The sequence below is a fragment of the Accipiter gentilis genome, chromosome 34 (assembly GCF_929443795.1).
Source record: "Accipiter gentilis chromosome 34, bAccGen1.1, whole genome shotgun sequence".
Taxonomy (NCBI): domain Eukaryota; kingdom Metazoa; phylum Chordata; class Aves; order Accipitriformes; family Accipitridae; genus Astur; species Astur gentilis.
This window is the reverse complement of record NC_064913.1, coordinates 472,576-491,526: the sequence shown is the minus strand read 5'-3', so window position 1 is coordinate 491,526 and position 18,951 is coordinate 472,576. Positions and strand designations below refer to the sequence as shown.

The 18,951-nt window shown below is 41.6% G+C and overlaps 1 protein-coding gene across 7 annotated transcripts in view; it reads right to left on the bottom strand.

Moving 5' to 3' along the window:
* The window catches only part of TBK1 (TANK binding kinase 1), a 34,933-nt gene that overhangs the window by 9,223 nt on the left and 6,759 nt on the right, over window positions 1-18,951 (bottom strand). For all 7 annotated transcript variants that reach the window (XR_007504607.1, XM_049791986.1, XM_049791985.1 and 4 more), the window contains 9 exons: window positions 18,483-18,612; window positions 17,699-17,880; window positions 16,725-16,885; window positions 14,689-14,799; window positions 12,703-12,882; window positions 10,995-11,191; window positions 9,664-9,722; window positions 8,388-8,479; window positions 7,892-7,993 (listed from right to left, as the gene is read on the bottom strand). Coding sequence is in view for 6 of the 7 variants with exons in the window: in XM_049791986.1 (XP_049647943.1) it covers window positions 7,892-7,993; window positions 8,388-8,479; window positions 9,664-9,722; window positions 10,995-11,191; window positions 12,703-12,882; window positions 14,689-14,799; window positions 16,725-16,885; window positions 17,699-17,880; window positions 18,483-18,612 (1,214 nt within the window). In the remaining variant the exon portion in view is untranslated. The remainder of the gene's footprint in view (window positions 1-7,891; window positions 7,994-8,387; window positions 8,480-9,663; window positions 9,723-10,994; window positions 11,192-12,702; window positions 12,883-14,688; window positions 14,800-16,724; window positions 16,886-17,698; window positions 17,881-18,482; window positions 18,613-18,951) is intronic.

Sequence of the window (18,951 nt, the reverse complement as noted above, 5' to 3'; positions counted from 1 at the left end):
TTTCCTACATTTGAACTGTTAAAAATAAGTTTGAAACTTCCTGACTTCTTTATTCTATTCTCATTAGTTGTACTTGACAGGCAGTGGAAAACTATTTCCTCTCATCAAATCACTTTTAAAAGGTTACCAAAGTTACTTAAAGTAGTCAATTACACACAACAAAATAATACGCCAGCGCACCAAAATGCTTTTCTGTGGAAACCTATTGGAAAGGCTGAGTTAAAAAAAACCTTGCAGGCTGGGTTAATAGCACCATCTGTTCATATTGATACTTTCCATATGACCATAGCTCAAGTACCAAATAAATCATTCAGGACAATATTTTTCCTGTTGAGTATCAGGCACATTTTATTTTTAAAAACACCATCAAAACCAGCTCAGCTGCTTTCACAAAAATACATACTTTGCTCAAGTTCAATACTTTGTTTACCTTTTCAAATAAAAGTTTTGCATTGACATGCTTTGAAGCATAGCCTTGAAAAGGGAGGACAAACAAGAGCACATGTCCTTTGCTAACTCCATAAAAGTCTTCGGAAGTCAAATAAACTGAAAATCCTGGCCCTTTTGTAAGAGGCTAAAAGACCACGTGCAAACACGTAGCAAATTTCTGTTCACGTGAGAACTACTCCAGTTCACAAGTGAACATAATTTTTTTTTAATTGCTGCTCTGAGATACTGCTGAATGCACTAGAGTCACAAATCAGAACCTACAGTGGTTTATTCTGAGCTCTCAGAGGCTTTCTTCTGTGGGGACCCGGTGGAACCCAGGAAGAAGCTGTCTGAACCAAATACAGAGTGAACAAGAACCAGTCCTGTCAGCTAGCATAAACTGGCTTGAAGATGAGTTTGGATTACAGCCCTAATGATCTGTAACTAGGCTACACAGGTATACTGTTATCTTGCTAGTTATCAACTTTGCTAGTTTCACCGGGTTTTTTGTGCTTTTTTTCTAAAGCAAGTACCTTAAAGCCCAGATATGTCAGTTTGTACATGTTGGGCACACACAGAGCAAATCTGCCAAATCCTTGCGTATCCATAATTACTACATACAAGCTGTTCAATTTGCACATGCATAGCAGCTCCAACTGTTAAGTCTACTGTTAAGTCTGCTCTGCAAACCCAATGGCTCTACATGTGTGCATTAATCATTTTAATTAATCACCAAAACGCAGCGTAACCATCAGCAGCAGTCAGCGGCGAGGCCAGCAGAGGCAACGGTAAGTTGGCAGCTAAGCGCTAGACTGAGGTGGACCAGGAGGTTCCTGAGGCCCAGGAGTGCCGGGGAAGAGCGGAGGGACCCAGCCACAGCCGGTGGCTCTGGCGAGAGAGGCTGCCGTGGGAGATTTAACTGGCCCCGAGGAGCACCGGCGACCAGGAGCGCGGCACGGCAGTTCACGCAGGCAGAGCGCGTTCCTCGTCTTCCTCTTTCCTGCTGGAGAAGGCTACTCAAGCAGTGAGCGTCGGCCCGGAGGAAGACCCAGGTACGGTTGCCACTCAGGTAAAAGCCATTGTTAGGAAAAATGTGGCAATGCAGACAGACCTCCCATGTAAACATGCAGCTGTCCAGGTCTCTGGCTGCAGGGAGTGCCTGAGTCTATCACTGATGACGGAGAGCAGCGGGGGACACCTCTTTTGTGAGATGTGACCAGGAGAACGACCTGCTCAGCCTGGTGGTAGAGCTGAAGGAGGAAGTGGATAGGTTGAGGAGTGTTGGGGAGTGTGAGAGGGAGATAGATTGGTGGGCCCACACCCTACCATCCCTGAGGCAGAGGCAGCAGATGGAGGCTCCACAAGAAGCGGAGGTTCCCCTGCCCTCCTGCCACCGGGCAGGAGGGGACCTAAGAGATGGAGGGGAAAGGATACAGGTCCCTGCTCAGGGAGGCAGGCGAGTCCCCTCCTGGTCTCCCTCACCTTCCCAGTTGCCCCTACACAACAGGTATGGGGCTCTGGCAGTTGAGGACCAAGCCAGTGAAGATCAGGGTGTAGATGAAGTCCTATCTACGGAGGTGCCTAGGCCCAGTCGGGTAGCCCCACGCATTCTCACATCCTCTGAAAAAAGGAAAAGGAGGGTAATTGTCGTAGGCGACTCCCTTCTGAAGGGGACAGAGGGCCCAATATTCAGACCTGACCCATCCCACAGGGAAGTCTGCTGCCTCCCTGGGGCCCAGGTTAAAGACATCACCAGGAAACTCCCTGGTCTGGTTCAGACCTCTGATGATTACCCATTGCTGGTTGTGCAGGTTGGCAGTGATGAGATTGCAGAGAGAAATCCAAAGGCAATCAAAAGGGACTTCAGGGCACTGGGACGATTAGTGGAAGGATCGGGAGCACAGGTAGTGTTTTCCTCAATCCCTTCAGTGGCAGGGAAATACACTGAAAGGAACAGGAAAACACACCTGGTTAATATGTGGCTCAGAGGCTGCTGCCATCAGTGGAATTTTGGGTTTTTTTTGATCATGGGGAGATTTACATGGCACTGGGCTTGCTAGCGACAGATGGTGTCCAGCTATCTCAAAGGGGTAAAAGAATCCTTGCTCGTGAGATGGCAGGGCTCATAGAAAGGGCTTTAAACTAGGTTCGAAGAGGGTAAGGGATAAAACTAGGTGCACCAGAGATGAGCCTGTGGGCAGCATGCCGATATTAGGGGTGGATTCGATAACTGTACTGGTTTTGTGTGGCAAGGTTTTGGTAGCGGGGGGGGGCTACAGGGGTGGCTTCTGTAAGAAGCTGCTGGAAGCTTCCCCTGTGTTCGAGAGAGAGCGAGCCCATACCAGCCGGCTCTAAGATGGACCTGCCGCCAGCCAAGGCCGAGCCAATCAATGATAGTGGTAATGCCTCTGCGATAACATTTTTAAGAAGGAAAAAAAAGTTGGGACAGGGAGAAACAGCTGCCAGAGAGAGGAGTGAGAACATGTAAGAGAAACAAGCCTGCGGACACCAAGGTCAGTGAAGAAGGAGGGGAGGAGATGCTCCAGGCGACGGAGCGAAGATTCCCCTGCAGCCCTTGGTGAAGACCCTGGTGAGGCAGGCTGTCCCCCTGCAGTCCAGGGAGGTCCACGGTGGAGCAGATCTCCACCTGCAGCCCGTGGAGGACCCCACGCCGGAGCAGGTGGGTTCCCGAAGGAGGCTGTGACCCCATGGGAACCCCGCACTGGAGCAGGTTCCTGGCAGGACCTGCAGATCTGTGGAGAGAGGAGCCCACGGAGCAGGTTTTCTGGCAGGACTTGTGACCTCGTGGGGGACCCACACTGGAGCAGTGTGCTCCTGAAGGACTGCACGCCGTGGAAAGGACCCACGCTGGAGCGGTTCGTGAAGAACTGCAGCCCGTGGGAATGGCCCATGTTGGAGAAGTTTGTGGAGGACTGTCTCCCATGGGTGGGACCCCACGCTGGAGCAAGGGAAGAGTGTGATGAGCCCTCACCCTGAGGAGGTGAAGCAGGAGAAAATAACGTGTGATGACAGTAAACCCCATCCCTGTCCCCCTGTGCCGCTGGGGGGGCTTGGTGGAGAAATCCGGGAGTGAAGTTGTGCCCGGGAAGAAGGGAGGGGTAGAAGGAAGGTGTTCTGAGATTTCGTTTTATTTCTCATTACCTTGCTCTGGTTTATTTGTAATCAATTGAGTTAACTTTCCCAAATTGAGTCTGTTTTGCCCGTGACGGTAATTAGTGAATGATCTCTCCTGTCCTTATCTCGACCCGCAAGCTTTTTGTTATAATTTTCTCTCCCCTGTCCAGCTGAGGATGGGGGAGTGATAGAACGGCTTTGGTGGACACCTGGCGTTCGCCATCTATCTATCTATCAAATGCATCTATGCCAATGCATGCAGCATGGGCGATAAACAGGAGGAGTGGGAAGCCATTGTGCAGCAGTATATATCTATGACTTAGTTGCCATCACAGAAACATGGTGGGACCACTCCCATGACTGGAGTGCTGCAATGGATGGCTACACGCTCTTCAGAAGGGACAGGCAAGGTAGAAGAGGTGGTGGGGTGGCTCTCTATGTTAGGGAATGTTTTGACTGTACAGAGCTACACGATTCTGATGACAAGGTGGAGTGCTTATGGGTGAGGATGAGAGGGAAAGCCAATAAGACAGATATTGTGCTGGGAGTCTTTTATAGACCACCCGACCAGGTTGAAGAGATGGATGAATCATTCTACAAGCGGCTGGCAGTAGTCTCAGAATCGTGTGCCCTTGTCCTCGTGGGGGACTTCAACTTTCCAGACATCTGCTGGAAATACAACATAGCAGTGAGTAAACAATCTAGGAGGTTCCTGGAGTGTGTGGAAGATAACTTCCTGACACAGCTGGTGGGTGAGCCAACCAGGGGAGGAGCCCTGCTAGATCTGTTGTTTACGAACAGGGAAGGACTGGTGGGAGGTGTGATGGTCAGAGGCCATCTTGGGCTTAGTGACCATGAAATGACAGAATTTTCAATTCTTGGTGAGGCAAGGAAGATGGTCAGCAAAACCACCACTGTGGACTTCCAGAGGGCAAACTTTGGCCTCTTTTAGGCACTGGTTGAGAGAGTCCCTTGGGAGATGGCAAAGGGGTCCAGGAGGGATGGACATTCTTTAAGAAAGAAATCTTAATGTCTCAGGACCAGGCTATTCCCATGTGCTGCAAGTCGAATTGCCGAGGAAAACGACCGGCCTGGCTGAACAGGGAGCTTTTGCTAGGAGTCAAGAAAAAAAGGAGAATTTATCATCTCTGGAGGAAAGGGTGGGCAACTTGGGAGGAGTACAGGGATCTTGTTAGATCATACAGAGAGAAAATTAGAAAGGCAAAAGCTCAGCAAGAACTAAATCTGGCCACTATTGTAAGGGACAACAAAAAATGTTTTTTACAAATATGTTAACAGTAAAAAGAATCCCAAGGAGAATATCTTTCCTTTAATGGATACAGAAGGGAACATAGCAACCAGAGATGAGGAAAAGGCCAAGGTACTTAATGCCTCCTTTGCCTCAGTCTTTAATAGGGAGACCAGTTATCCCCAGGGTACTCCACCCCTCGAGCTGGAAGGTAAGGATGAACAGCAGAACATACCCCCCTTAATCCAGGAGGAAATAGTTAGGGACCTACTACGCCATCTGGACACTCACAAATCTCTGGGACCCGATGGGATCCATCCAAGAGTACTGAGGGAACTGGCAGAGGTCCTTGCCAAGCCACTCTCTTATCATCTGTCAGTGTTCCTGGTCAACAGGGGAGGTCCCAGAGGACTGGAGGCTTGCCAATGTGACTCCCATTTATAAGAAGGGTCGGAGGGGGGAATCCAGGGAACTACAGGCCTGTCAGCCTGACCTCGGTACTGGGGAAGATTATGGAACGGTTTGTCTTGAGAGCACTCACGTGGCAAGTCCAGGATAAGAAGGGGATCAGGCCCAGTCAGCATGGGTTTATGAGAGGCAGGTCCTGCTTGACCAACCTGATCTCCTTCTATGACCACGTCACCTGTCTAGTGGATGAGGGAAAGGCTGTGGATGTTATCTTCCTTGACTTCAGCAAGGCCTTTGACACTGTCTCTCATGGCATACTCCTTGAGAAACTGGCGTCTCGTGGCCTGGATGGGTGCACTCTTCACTGGGTGAAACACTGGCTGGATGGCCGAGCCCAGAGGGTTGTGGTGAATGGGGCGAAATCCAGTTGGCAGTGGGTCACAAGTGGTGTTCCCCAGGGCTTGGTGTTTGGCCCCGTTCTCTTTAATATCTTTATTGATGATTTGGATGAGGGGATTGAGTGTACCCTCAGCAAGTTTGCAGACCACACCAAGTTGGGAGGCAGGGTCGACCTGCTCGAGGGTAGGGAGGCTCTACAAAGAGGTCTGGACAGGCTGGATCGATGGGCTGAGGCCAATCGTTTGAAGTTCAATAAGGCCAAGTGCCGGGTCCTGCACTTCGGTCACAGCAACCCCACACAGCGCTACAGCCTTGGGGAAGAGTGGCTGGAAAGCTGCCTGGCAGAGAAAGACCTGGGGGTGCTGGTTGACAGCCAGCTGAATATGACCCAGCAGTGTGCCCAGGTGGCCAAGAAGGCCAACAGCATCCTGGCCTGTACCAGAAACAGTGTGGCCAGCAGGAGGAGGGAGGTGATTGTTCCCCTGTACTCGGCACTGGTGAGGCCGCACCTCGAGTCCTGTGTTCAGTTTTGGGCCCCTCACTACAGGAAAGACCTTGAGGTGCTGGAGTGTGTCCAGAGAAGGGCAACCAAGCTGGTGAGGGGCCTGGAGCACAAGTCTTATGAGGAACAGCTGAGGGAACTGGGGCTGTTTAGTCTGGAGAAAAGGAGGCTGAGGGGAGACCTTATCGCTCTCTACAACTAGCTGAAGGGGGGTTGTACTGAGGTGGGTGCTGGTCTCTTCTGTCAGGTGGCTGGAGATAGGACGAGAGCAAATGGCCTCAAGTTGCGGCAGAGGAGGTTTAGGTTGGATATTAGGAAAAACTTCTTTACCGAGAGGGTTGTCACACATTGGAATAGGCTGCCCAGGGAAGTGGTTGAGTCACCATCCCTGGAGGTATTCAAAAAGTGTGTAGACGGGGTACTCCATAACATGGTTTAGTGGGCATGGTTGATGGCTGGACTCGATCTTGAAGGTCTTTTTCAACCTAAATGGTTCTATGATTCTATGATCTTGTGGGCATCTGCACTGGAAGCAAATTTGGAGAATCCTATGACCAAGACAGCATTTGGGGGAGACTGGCAGTAGGTTGAACAGGAAAACAACTACCCATAGGAGAATGCTATGAAGAGCTGGGGTTTAAAGCTTGTATCAGACTGTGTAAGAATAACACACCTTAAAGAGGGAGCTAATGCTAGTTTGTGGAAAGACTGAACAAAGCCCTGCAAGGACACCTTAGAAGTGGAAAAGAATATAACTGAGAATTGGACATTGAGTGAGACTCAGAAATGAAACAAAGATCGGGAGAGAGAAAAAATGAAACTTGGGAGGGAGAATTCAATGGTGCAATCCCATCTTCTACAGACAGCTCTTGACTGAAAGAGGTAGGGCAGAAGAGTCTGACCACCGGAAAACACTTGCTTCTTTGGAAAGGAAGACAAAAGAAATAAGCGTCTTTTGCAGTCTTTGAAACTTGGAAGTCTCCTATGCTAAAAGACAACAGTTCTTTAGTTGCTCCTTATTATAAATGCCAGTTTTAAAGAAAGCACTTCAAAAAACTTTCTACTGTATAGATCTAAATGGATCCATATGGGCAACAGTGAGATTCTGTGATACAGACCTCTGCCATTTGAATTAATCAAAATAGAAAAAAAACAACTTAATAGTCAGGCACTTAAAATATGTCAGAAGTAGAATTTCCTGTGCAATGTACTTTTGGCATCCCTATGTGCATGCACTGTGATCTAGTGATATCCTAATGCACCTTTGGTTCTTGGTGGGGGGTGGGAGGGGGTTTCAGCTGCTCAATGTCATATTTCAACATTAAAATTCCTTCCATGCAGGAAATGCTACAGCTGTGAATGGGGCAGTATTTAAAGACATCCTTAATAAACACACACAAGCAAACTCAGTGACAAAATAACTAAAGCACTAGTGAAAGGAAAGCTACTCAATTCTTTGTCCGGGCTTTACTATAGCTTCTAAAGTCAACAACAGCAAACGAGCCGAGTCAGAACGGAGAAAAAGAACACATACAATTACTACTCAACAGTAATTACTTGTTCCCACTAGGTTAAGCAGCAAAATTAACACTCTAATTTGAGTAAAGCATATTACTAAATCTGCTTAAGTCACTGCCATCAACAAAACCATGCTGATTCAGCTTTAATTTTTATAAGCAAAGACCCTGTAAATAAAATAACTTAAAATACTGCTGTCATTAAAGATGATGGTGAAAAATCAATGCATTCAGTGTAGTGCTTCTACTCACATTTTCTCAGCTTTCTCAATGTTTCTGCTGCAGAAATCCAGTCTGATGACCACCTCTGTCTTTTTATGAACCATTTCATTGTAATCATCCTTGATTATTTCACTGAAAAAGTGAAGCATTTGTCTATAACAATAAAGTATTCAACTGCCATCTTACCAGCAATCAGTAATACAATAATATACCCACAGTAATAACTGCCAGTAAAAATTGCTTTCAGTTAGAGATGCATTAGTATAATCCTCATATAATACTATCCTGTGCAAGCTGCTCAATTGTACCTGCATGTTAGACGTAAATTATCCACAGAAGAAAGTGAAATTGTAAATACCTAAACCTTATTGTCAGAAAAGAAAGAAGGAAAATATTCAGAAAGCCTATTCATATTCAAGGGGTAAAGAAAACCTCCCAAGGTACTGGGAGATCACAGAATTACATATTGATAATCAAGGTATATCTAAAAAAAAAAAAGTGCAATGAAATTCAATCAATTGCTTACATCAGCCATCGTATTCCTTTTCGCATCAGCTCCTGGTAAAGTAGCAAAGAACTGGCAACTCTACAAGCATAACATACAATACCCGTCACTGCCTGATGGAAAAAACCAAACAACATTAGTACTAATCTGGCATTCTCTTAACAATTGTTTCAAGTCAATTAATCACAACAAAACAACACAGATTAATAAAAGAAAGAGCAACATGAAGATGGTAGTTTAAAATGCATCACTTTACCCAAACTTTAGTTGGGAGATAACCAAACACTCATTATGGAGGCAGAGCTAAACATGGTAGTGAGTTTTTTCCAGTTATGCTGAAATATCTGTTAGAGATGAAAATAAGTCTCTTATAAACAAAAATGACACCACTTACTCTCAGGATTTACTTTAATTTCTGGAAAGTCACAAGTACATTTCTTCAGTAGTTTAGTAGTTTAAACACATACATTAGAAGAAACTTGTAAAAAACAACACATTTTTAAATTCTAAGGCTATGGACTCTCTTCATTCACCTAATTCCACTTACAAGTTGCTGCATTATTTAGGATTGTGAACAAATTTTCAGAAGTTATAACTTCCAATATTTTAAATAATTAATATCAGCTGATGACTTTCTGTTTATTCATTTTAAAGACTTCTGGTGTTCAAAGTTACATGCACTTTCAGGGCTACCATGCCTGAATACAAGGCTCCTCAGCAGGCAGTATTTTATAGGCAGAGTATAAATGGTGGTCACAAAGTCAAAGCATGGCAATGCATACATTCAGTAATTTTAGAAAAATTACCAAAAAAATGAAACATTCTCTACTTGTCTCTCAGATTCTGAAAATTTGCAAGAGAGGCAAGAGAAATTCTACTCTTTTGCAGTCTCCTAGAGACTTCTCTCTATTGAGAGAAAGATGAAAGTTACTTTTCTTACATTAAGTTTTGCACCATCACAGGGGATGTTATGAATCTTTTAGCTAACTTCAGGACTCCAAAGTGGCAGGTGCCTTCCCCGCCATCACCGAATTATGCAGTAACAAAACACATGGACTTTAGAAGGCTAGTTTTTTGAGTTTGCTCTTTTAAAAAATATACAAACATATTTTGTATACAAAGTATGGCTTTAATATACTTTTGGAGCCCTTGTTAACAAATACGTTTCTGCCAATCAGAATCCTCACTAGCATATTAAAAATAGATTCATTAATATTATTCATCTGAAAATCAAGTAGCTTTCATTTCAGTATCATTATCTGAGACAGGTATACAAATTAAAAGCATAATTACTCACTTTAGCCATACTGGCATCCCCATCCAAATCATAACGTTGATGTACTTTAGGAAGCAAAACTGAAACATAAACCAAACATCTGTATTTTCTTACTTTCCATAAGAGACTTTAAAAGTTCAGACTGTTTCCCCTCCCCACCTTGTACACGGTTTTTACATGTATCTACATGAACTTTCATCTAATCTGTTACTGCCAAGCCTTTTAATATCATGTCGTTCTCATGCACACCTTCAAAACCAGCCTTTGTCTTAAATGCTTTAAATAACTTGGTATCTTCAGCCAACTGTCCTTCCCTTCCTTTTCCTGAGTCACTTTTGAACATGCTGCACAGCACAGACTTCATGCAGGTCTTCACCAATGATCCCTCTTCATTGAGAAAGCCAACCATTTATTTCTGTTCTTCAGCCCTATGCTTGTCCACATGGGAGACTGTTCCCTCTTATCCCATGGCTGCTTAGTTTCATTGAGACTTTTACGGGCAGGACTTCACCAAATAGTTTTTTAAAACCTAGGGTAGCCTCTATTAGCTGAATCTCCTTTGTTCTCATGCTCATTGACTCCTTCAGAAAGCTCTGGTACAATATAAAGGCCCTGTTGATCCTTCCACAAACAGCTCACCTACCCACACTCTTCAGCACCTCTGTGTGAGCGCCAGCTGCCCAAGCAGTCAGTACGTAGCACATACCGACAAAAGCACTACTGACCTCTCAACTGGAGGCATGTCCTCCAGCTCATCTCTTATAAAAACGGCTCTGGCATAGGGCCCTCTATAAGCCTTTCAATGATAAATGGAAATGCAAAAACCTAATTTCTTTTTTTTTTTTTCTTTTCTGTTATGGCATTACCTTATCTTCTAAGCAAAGGTAAGTTGTTAAGACCTCCTCTGTTAACTGAAAGGCTAACCACATTCATGACAAATAAAAAAAAAAGTAAAACTTGAATTTCCACTTAGTGAGTAAAGGAACAAAAGAACCAGCTTTGAATTACAGTCTATAATGTTCCTTTCTACTTGTTAAAAGTGCCATGCTTCAAAAAATTTCAGAACCCCATATGTACCACTACATCTTAACACACAAATGCGCAAGTTCAGAGCATTTGCTCGTGTTCACAGCATAGGAACATTACAAGCAGCTACTGTTTCTGTAAAAATATGCTGGATACTCAGCATTTTTGGAAAAAAAAAAATGGACTGCATACTTAGAACTTCAAGTATCAATAGAGAAAATTTTCAAACACTATTTCTAAGACATAACAGACATAAAAGGATAATTAAATAACCCAAACTATTTACAAAAGATAACTATAAGAAAGGGGAAATTACTTCTATATACCTTCTTCATAGATTAATCCAACAATGTTCACAGCTTCCCTGCTTACTACAAAGATAGGATTCTCCTCAGTTGTTCTGGGGAAGTGCTGTGCCAATCTGCCAGCCTCTAGTATTAAACGCCGACCTTCATATACCAGTTCTTGACTCTGAGATGGTATTTTTGTCTGTTTGTAGACCAACTCATGAAATATAGCAGCTCTATAATACAAACAATATATTCAGTAGTAGTTAAGACTCACTACAATACTTCAACAATTCAGATTTTGTATTACTTGCATAAAAATCCCTTTTACTTCTGATTAATTAAGAACTTGTTTACACATAAAGCATTTGACTTAGAAGCAGAACAAAAGGCAGCACACTGCCTAAGGCTTCGGGTTGCTCTGTTACAAAACTAAATGCTATTTCCTGCAAAATATCAAACTTCCCTTTCTACCTCTGATTTTCCACCAAAGCATGTCTGTGTAAACAAAACTTGCTTTGGCCTGAAGTCTGAAAGTCAGTAAAAACAAGCAACACCAGATGAGAGGAAGGAAGCATACTTCGGTTTTCTCAGGGACACCCATTTCTTCAAAGGAGATGGATGGTCTCCCCAAGAGAAAAGTCTGGTGTTTTACAGGTCAAAATGCACACACCTTAAATTCAGCCTGTAAACTAACAGACAGTCAGATTATCTCCTAAAACAGCAGTAATAAGGAAGACCAAAGACACTTTGGTATTTTATTTCCAGCAATCAATGGATACAAGGCATAAGAATTTATAACAAACTTTCCCCTCTACCCCCCTCAAAACCCCCAACCACCAAACAAACAAAACCTCCCACAAAGAAGAAAAAACCTTAAGCACACTAACAGGAAGGGACAGTTTGCCTCCTGTATAGCACTAGTACACTGTCACTTCTTAATACTACAGCTAGTATATAAATAATCAGGTAAATAATAAAATAAAATTCAAAAAATGAAGTACAAATAGAAGTTTGAGCTACAAGCAAGATTTTGCTGCAAAAATAGTATTTGGGCTCTCTCAAAGTACAAATGAAGGAAGAGAAAAGAAAAATTGGAAAAGGCCGGAACTGTATTTACACATTTGATGAAATAACTGTTTGCATATTAGAGAACAACAGATGCTCTGTATTATCTGTAATAAGGCAGAGAGAAGGCACTTATTTTTGTATCAAACTGTAAACCAGACTTTACAGCTTTTAACATCAGCACTTAATGACCATAAAGTGAACTCCATATAACTCTGGATCCTAAATTGTACCAATTACAACTTCAGAACCCGAGAGAGTTTTACGTCAGACACAGATGATGTGCACATTTTGTATTCTTCAGGACAAGATAAGAAAAGCAAGAGCGGAACACAGTCTCTGGAAAACTACTTTGTAAATAAGAAACATATACAAATGTGGGATGAGTTGGTACCCATTATGAACACAGACATGATGTAACATGTCAAGGATTAAGTTTGTGTTCTGTCACTGATTAAGACCTAGTTTAAGATCAGTTGATTTGACCTTCAATGATTTTATTTTTGGTCAACATGCTTCTATGCACTGTGACTACACAGGAGAATTACAAACTTTCACTTCCCCAGATAAACCGCCAAGGAAAGGCTACCAAATTTGTATTTGTAACACTGGTGATCTGAGGTCACAGTACCGTTTGCCTGAATAACAGCAAAGTAATGAAAACAGAGAGAACACTTACGTATTATAACTGTGAATATAAACTTTGTGCAAGGTCATCTGCTGTAGTGAAAAGATGTGGATTATTATTCGGTGCAGTACGTCACTTGTCTCTGCAAAGAACTGGTCAAACCCCCAGCACTTTTCCTGGTCTGCTTCAAGAATATTTGCAAGGACAGGTGTGAGCAGTACTTGCAGACCCCTAGAGGACGCCAGGAAGAGATAAGATGACTTGGATCTATTTGGATCTTTTCACCTTGTAACCAATTGCAATATTTCATTTGACTTGTCTCATGAATGCAAATCTATTATACATTGAAGAACATTCCAATGCTTTATTCCCCCCCCCCCCCCCCCCCCCCCGCCCCGAACAACAAAACATTCAAGGGTAATGCCCATTATTTTTCATTAATACACATACTTTATCTCTTTCCTATTTAGGCTCAACTACCAAAATATTTTTGCCTTGGTATTTGACAAATTTCATGGGCATTGGAAAAACGGCATGCATTTTAAAAAGTCTACATTGTAGAGTTAAGGTCACCTTCTACCACTGCTGGGCAGTAGTCTTTTACCCAGGTCACCCACACACTTACCACAATTTATCACTTGGAAGGAAGCTACTGCCATTTATGGTTTGCTGGCTGAGCTGCTTGTGTGAGCACACTATGCTGCTTTCAATCAAAACCAGCTGGGTTAGCAAAGACTCATTATTTAAATTGTCAATGCTAACAGAATTCATCCTGATTGAGATGGCTAAATAAGTACTCCATGCATACAGCTCAACTGCTGCAAAGAAAAATATGCAACTATTGCCTTACAGTCATTACTATTCTAGGACAAAAGGCAGCTTAAATTTCTTGTATTTCTACTTTGATAATCTGAATTGCAAGGAACTTTATAGATCCTACTCCTGTGTTATCATGAACAACTTCTTCAACGTTTTAACATTACGTACACATCAAACCTGAATCCAGTGGTAAAACTGGTAACATTTTGAAGCAAGCTTCAGTGGCTTACAAGCACGCTGATGGCCACGTTAGGGGTCAGTGGATGTTGTGCTCAAACTCACTTTAGTACTAAACATATAACAGTAAATACTGTTTAAATGCTACTTGAAAATATTACTGTAAACAGATGTTTAATGAAAAAATCTCTTCCTTTATTATTTCAAGCACTTCAATTATATGGAATAAGCAGAGGAAACAACTGAGCAGTATCATGAAAAATATATATAAATTGCAAGCTCTGCATACTATAAACTAATGAATTGATATAAACCAGACTTTCACTCTACACCCTTTATGGATCTACATATTTGGCTTTCAGAAAAATTTGTTTCTAGAGTCCATTCACAGAACAATTTTTCTCCCTTTACCATGAAAGAGTATTAACTTTAAAGTACTGAAGAAGTCACAGGAAGATAAATAGGTAAATGGGTTACGGAAGGTGTTTTTAAGATCATATTGAGATTAGATCTTCCATGGCTCTTCCTACTGATTATTACGACATATGAAGCAAAAAATATGATAATAAAAAAATTTAATAGATACTATGAGAATATGTTAAAATGAGCTGATGTGAATTTTCTTCTGGCAAAAATGCAAGTGTCTGAACTGTCTTTTCTTATTATTTCCTTCCTACTGCCTAATCTTTGTAATGTCTGAAGTCACATTCTTGCAAGAAAGGGTGGCTGTCAATTCAAATTTTATTAAATCTTCATACTCTTTCCTAAGGGTGGAGAAAATATAGTAGTAATCTTTCTTCTGCTCATACTGCTTCAGAATCCCAGGTGCTCATTTGTACATTAGCAGTCATAAAACTATTTGGACAGATGGGAAGAAAAAATACTTGATAACTTAATAGTAGAATGTACCAATCTACTGAAGAATTCAAAGAAAACAACTGCAACAGTCAGATCTCTGTTCCAAAGACCCAATAGTGAGAGAACAACTGGAAAAGCACAATCAGGTAGCATTGAAACATTTTGTGAGAAGTTTGAACTTACTTTGAAAGACTACAAGAAACAGGCATCTCCCAACTCCATTCAATTGGTCCATTTTCTGCTTTCTGTATTCCAGAAATAGCACCAGAAGGCTTTCCAGTGATTATTTTATACCTGTGATACATTATAAATATAATAGAGACTTCAACTACTACCTCCTATACATACACAGGTCTAGCAACTAATCCTCAAAGGGGTATCAATAATATAAATCTAAACAGGTTGGCCTAAATTTGTAGGTGGTGCAATAATTAGGAAGCTTCACTTACAAGCTGACAGAGAGTGGTGCTAAAATTGTAAACAATGAAAAGGAAACACTTCGGGCCATGTTGGAGAAGCAACTTTGTCCACCTCAGGTTTGGGAAAAATTTAGGAGAGATTTCAGGCATCACTGAAGGAAGCTGAAGTTTTTTCACAAGTGTTAATTAAAGTCAGATTTCCCAAGCAGTTCAATTTAGGCATTACATGACTAACTTGTAGCATGTTCCATGGCAAAAGATGACATTTAGCCACCACAAAGTCACTTGGGGATAAAGAAGGAACAGGATGTGGGCTCTGAGAAATTAAGTTGGAAACATCTAGCAATTTGGATACAATTTGACATTGTCTAACTTTGTACTGAACAGGCTAGTATTTCTCATTAAATGAATCAGGAGCAATAGTCTTTTTGCAACAGAAAATTTCAGTTGTGCTTTCTCTTTTTGGAGGATGAGCTACATACAAAACGTAAGTTCCTTGCTTATCTCTCAAACAGATACAACAAGAATGTCTGTGGGGTAACCACAGGATGGGCAGTTCCTTAAACTAAGAAAATTGCAGTCAGCTTTGCAAGGAGTACCAGAACATAAATGTTACTGGCCTATTAAAGTTCCCAATTACCACCTTGCTTTATTTTTTAAATGCAACACAAAGAACAACAACAAAATAGAACTAGACTAAGATGAAACAGAAATCAATTCCAACCAGCATGTCATAGACACAACTTCTGTTTCCCATTCAGGAGCTACTCCTGTTACCTTCAGCCACAGTCCACAACTATGCTCCTCAAAAAATGTCAGTCTCATGGGTAGTGCATGCATTTCAAGACTGCCTGGGAAGACAATCATTTAAAGGACAACAAAAATTTGCAGCACTGAAAACCTATTTCAGAATAACATAATTTCGCCTGAACATCCAAGTTACATACAAAACACTGCAACAGACCAGCCTAGTGCCATGGTGAAGGAAAGATGTGTGGAAAACCATCAGTATTTTGGGGGAGCTCTGATGCTTAATTCAGGTCTTCAGCTGCCACACAGTAAAATCCTCAGTGAAGCAGAACGTTTGTACTGGTTTTGGCTGGAATAGAATTAATTTTCTTCATAGTAGCTCATATGGTGCTGTGTTTCAGATTTGTGACCAAAACAGTGTTGGTAACACAAGGATGTTTTAGCCATTGCTGAGCAGTGCTTACACAGCGCCAAGGCCTTTTCTACTTCTCACACTGCCCCGCCAGTAGGTAGGCTGGGGGCAGGAAAGAAGCTGGAAGGGGACACGGCCAGGACAGCTGACCCCAAGGGATATTCCATACCATATGACATCATGCTCAGCAATAAAAGCTGTGGGGGTGAAATTTGCCAGGGTGGCAGTTGGTCAGGGACTGACTGGGCATCAGCTGGCTGGTGGTGAGCAACTGGGGTTTTTTGCATCACTTGTTTTTCTTGATTTTGTTTTCCTTTGGGTTTAGGGGTAGGGTTTTTTTGTTGCGGCTTTTTTTTTTTTTTTTTACTTATTAAACTGTCTTTATCTCAGCCCACGAGTTTTCACACTTTTACCCTTCCAATTCTCTTCCCCATCCCACTGCGGGGGAGTGAGCAAACAGCTGTGTGGTGCTCAGCTGCCTACTGGAGTTAAACCACAACAAAGTTAAAGAATGTTTTTCCTTAAATATTTTTACTATTTTAATGTTTACTATGTGTGCGTAGGATTTCTTGTTAAAAAGCATTTCATGGACTGACTTAATTTATAAACAGATAAAATTCTCCTTCTAAATTACCTACATCACTTCCTTGTTTCTACGAGGTCCTTCAAAAGGTCGGAAAGGCAAACTCCCTGTTGCAGCATGGTAAAAGGTCACCCCTATGCTCCATAGATCAACTGTTGCTCCGTACTTTTTCTGATGTTCTTTCCTCAAAACTGCTCGCTCATACATATCAGGATGCTAAAAAGAAAAAAAAGCAGAAAAAAGAAGTTAGAATTGCTTTATGTACAACATAAAGAACAAAAACCCGATCTGTCATTTCACAGCAAAATAATTTGCCATTCTAAACTTCCAGCATTTTAATCAAAAGGCAAAGTTAGCTTCATCATAGAATTTGCTTAAGTTATTCTGACAGAGTATCACAAAAGTGTCCATAGGTATGATAGCCACTTTTATTAAAGGTTTGCAAAAAATACTTTAAAATTTAGCTAAAGATTGACTACTAGAATAAAACACCACTGAAGAAGAAGAGAAAGACAGTATTCCTCCAGATGATTTTGAAACAACAGAAACCAAATTGGAAAAAGATCCATAGCAGAGACATCAGTTACAATACTACATGTGGGAAAATGTGGGAGGAAGAGAATTATGCCTAAGATGCTTGTATTGATGCTTCCCTGCCTGCCTCTCTTTTGTTAGCTAAGATATCAAGGGAATCTTAACTACACCTAGCATCATCCAAGTAGCTCAAATACAAACTGAAAAACACCTACAGAGATAAAGGCAGACATTCATAACTAAAATACTGTTGTTCTTTCTTTCACGCAAGGCAACAGTGGAAGTTAGACCTGGAAATTATTTAAAGGCTACTGTGATCAGCAGAACAACTGGCATGACCCAAGGTGAAAAGGGTGGAAAGTTATAAAAACAATTATAATACAAAGGTTTAAATACTAATTTCCACAGTCTGACTGTCACCTATTCAACTCTCATCACAAAGGGCCCTGGACTTCAAACACTTCTTCAACAGAAAGTGAAATCATATGGGCTTACTAAATACTCTTCTGTGCCATAGAGAGAAACAAATTGTTCATCATCTTCAAGTTCTCTTGCAGCACCGAAGTCTGTAAGTTTGTAAACAGACTGACCATCTTCACCTATAACACGCATTATATTGCCTGGTTTGATGTCACGGTGCACTATTCCATTCTCCCGGAGATGATTCATCCCAGCCACTTCAAAGAAAAAAGAACAAAACCAACAGAATTTATGTATACAACTTGACACAGACTGCACAAGCACTGAATTGTAACTGAGGCTAGGAAGACATATGTGTTTACTTTCTCACTGGGAAATGTGAATAAGAAGGGACAGTCGATTAAGACCAGGACCAGAGGATATTCTAAGCATTTTTGTGTTTTTTTTCTTTCAAACAGCTAAATTACAGTATTTCTTGCTCTCAGCAAGATTTTTCCCATAAAGTAATGGAGAATAATATTATAACAGCCAGACACAGATAAACCTCATTATTTTTCTGATTTACTCTTCTGAGATTAATTATCACTAGGAATCAGTCCAACATGTGACAAATAATCTTGAAACAAACAAACAAAAAAGAATTATAGGAATTACAGCTTTAAACAGAAATGGCTTCTTAATGCAGCTATCTATACCAACATAGACATAAATAAAAGGTGTGACTACTTATGACCATATTAATTTGTTCGATTAGTTGACAGTCATTCAAATTCCTCATCTCTTGCTGTTTCACAATAAACAGAACAAGTATGAGTTCGTTTCAGTCAATGAATTAGACTAAAGAGCAAAGTCTACATACCCACATCTCTCAACACAATTAGGAACTCAGACTCTGGCAAACCAAAGGCATTAGACGGCTCCTCTAAAACTGTATACAAACTCCCACATGGACAAAATTCCATAACTAGTACTTTGTGTCTAGTTGTTGTCTGGAAAAAAATAAAAAAGATAAGTCTGTGAGCATTGTGAAAACAATGTCAGAAATTACATAGAACCACAGGATCTTACTTTAAAAAAAAAAAAAAAGTAGTTCTGTAGCTAGATCATAAATCCCATTCTGGTGATCATCTTCAAAAGAAGCGCAGGTGATTTTTTATACTGTTTTATGTATTCTAACTTGGAGGGGGGAGGGGGAATTAAGAAAGCCTCAAATTCTAGGTACTTAGAGGGTTGACAGCAGTATTGATAGGTGGACAAATGAGAAACTACAGCACAGAAGAGCAGAAAGCAGCAATTGTCCTTCTTTCCTCTTTACTAATCTCAGCATC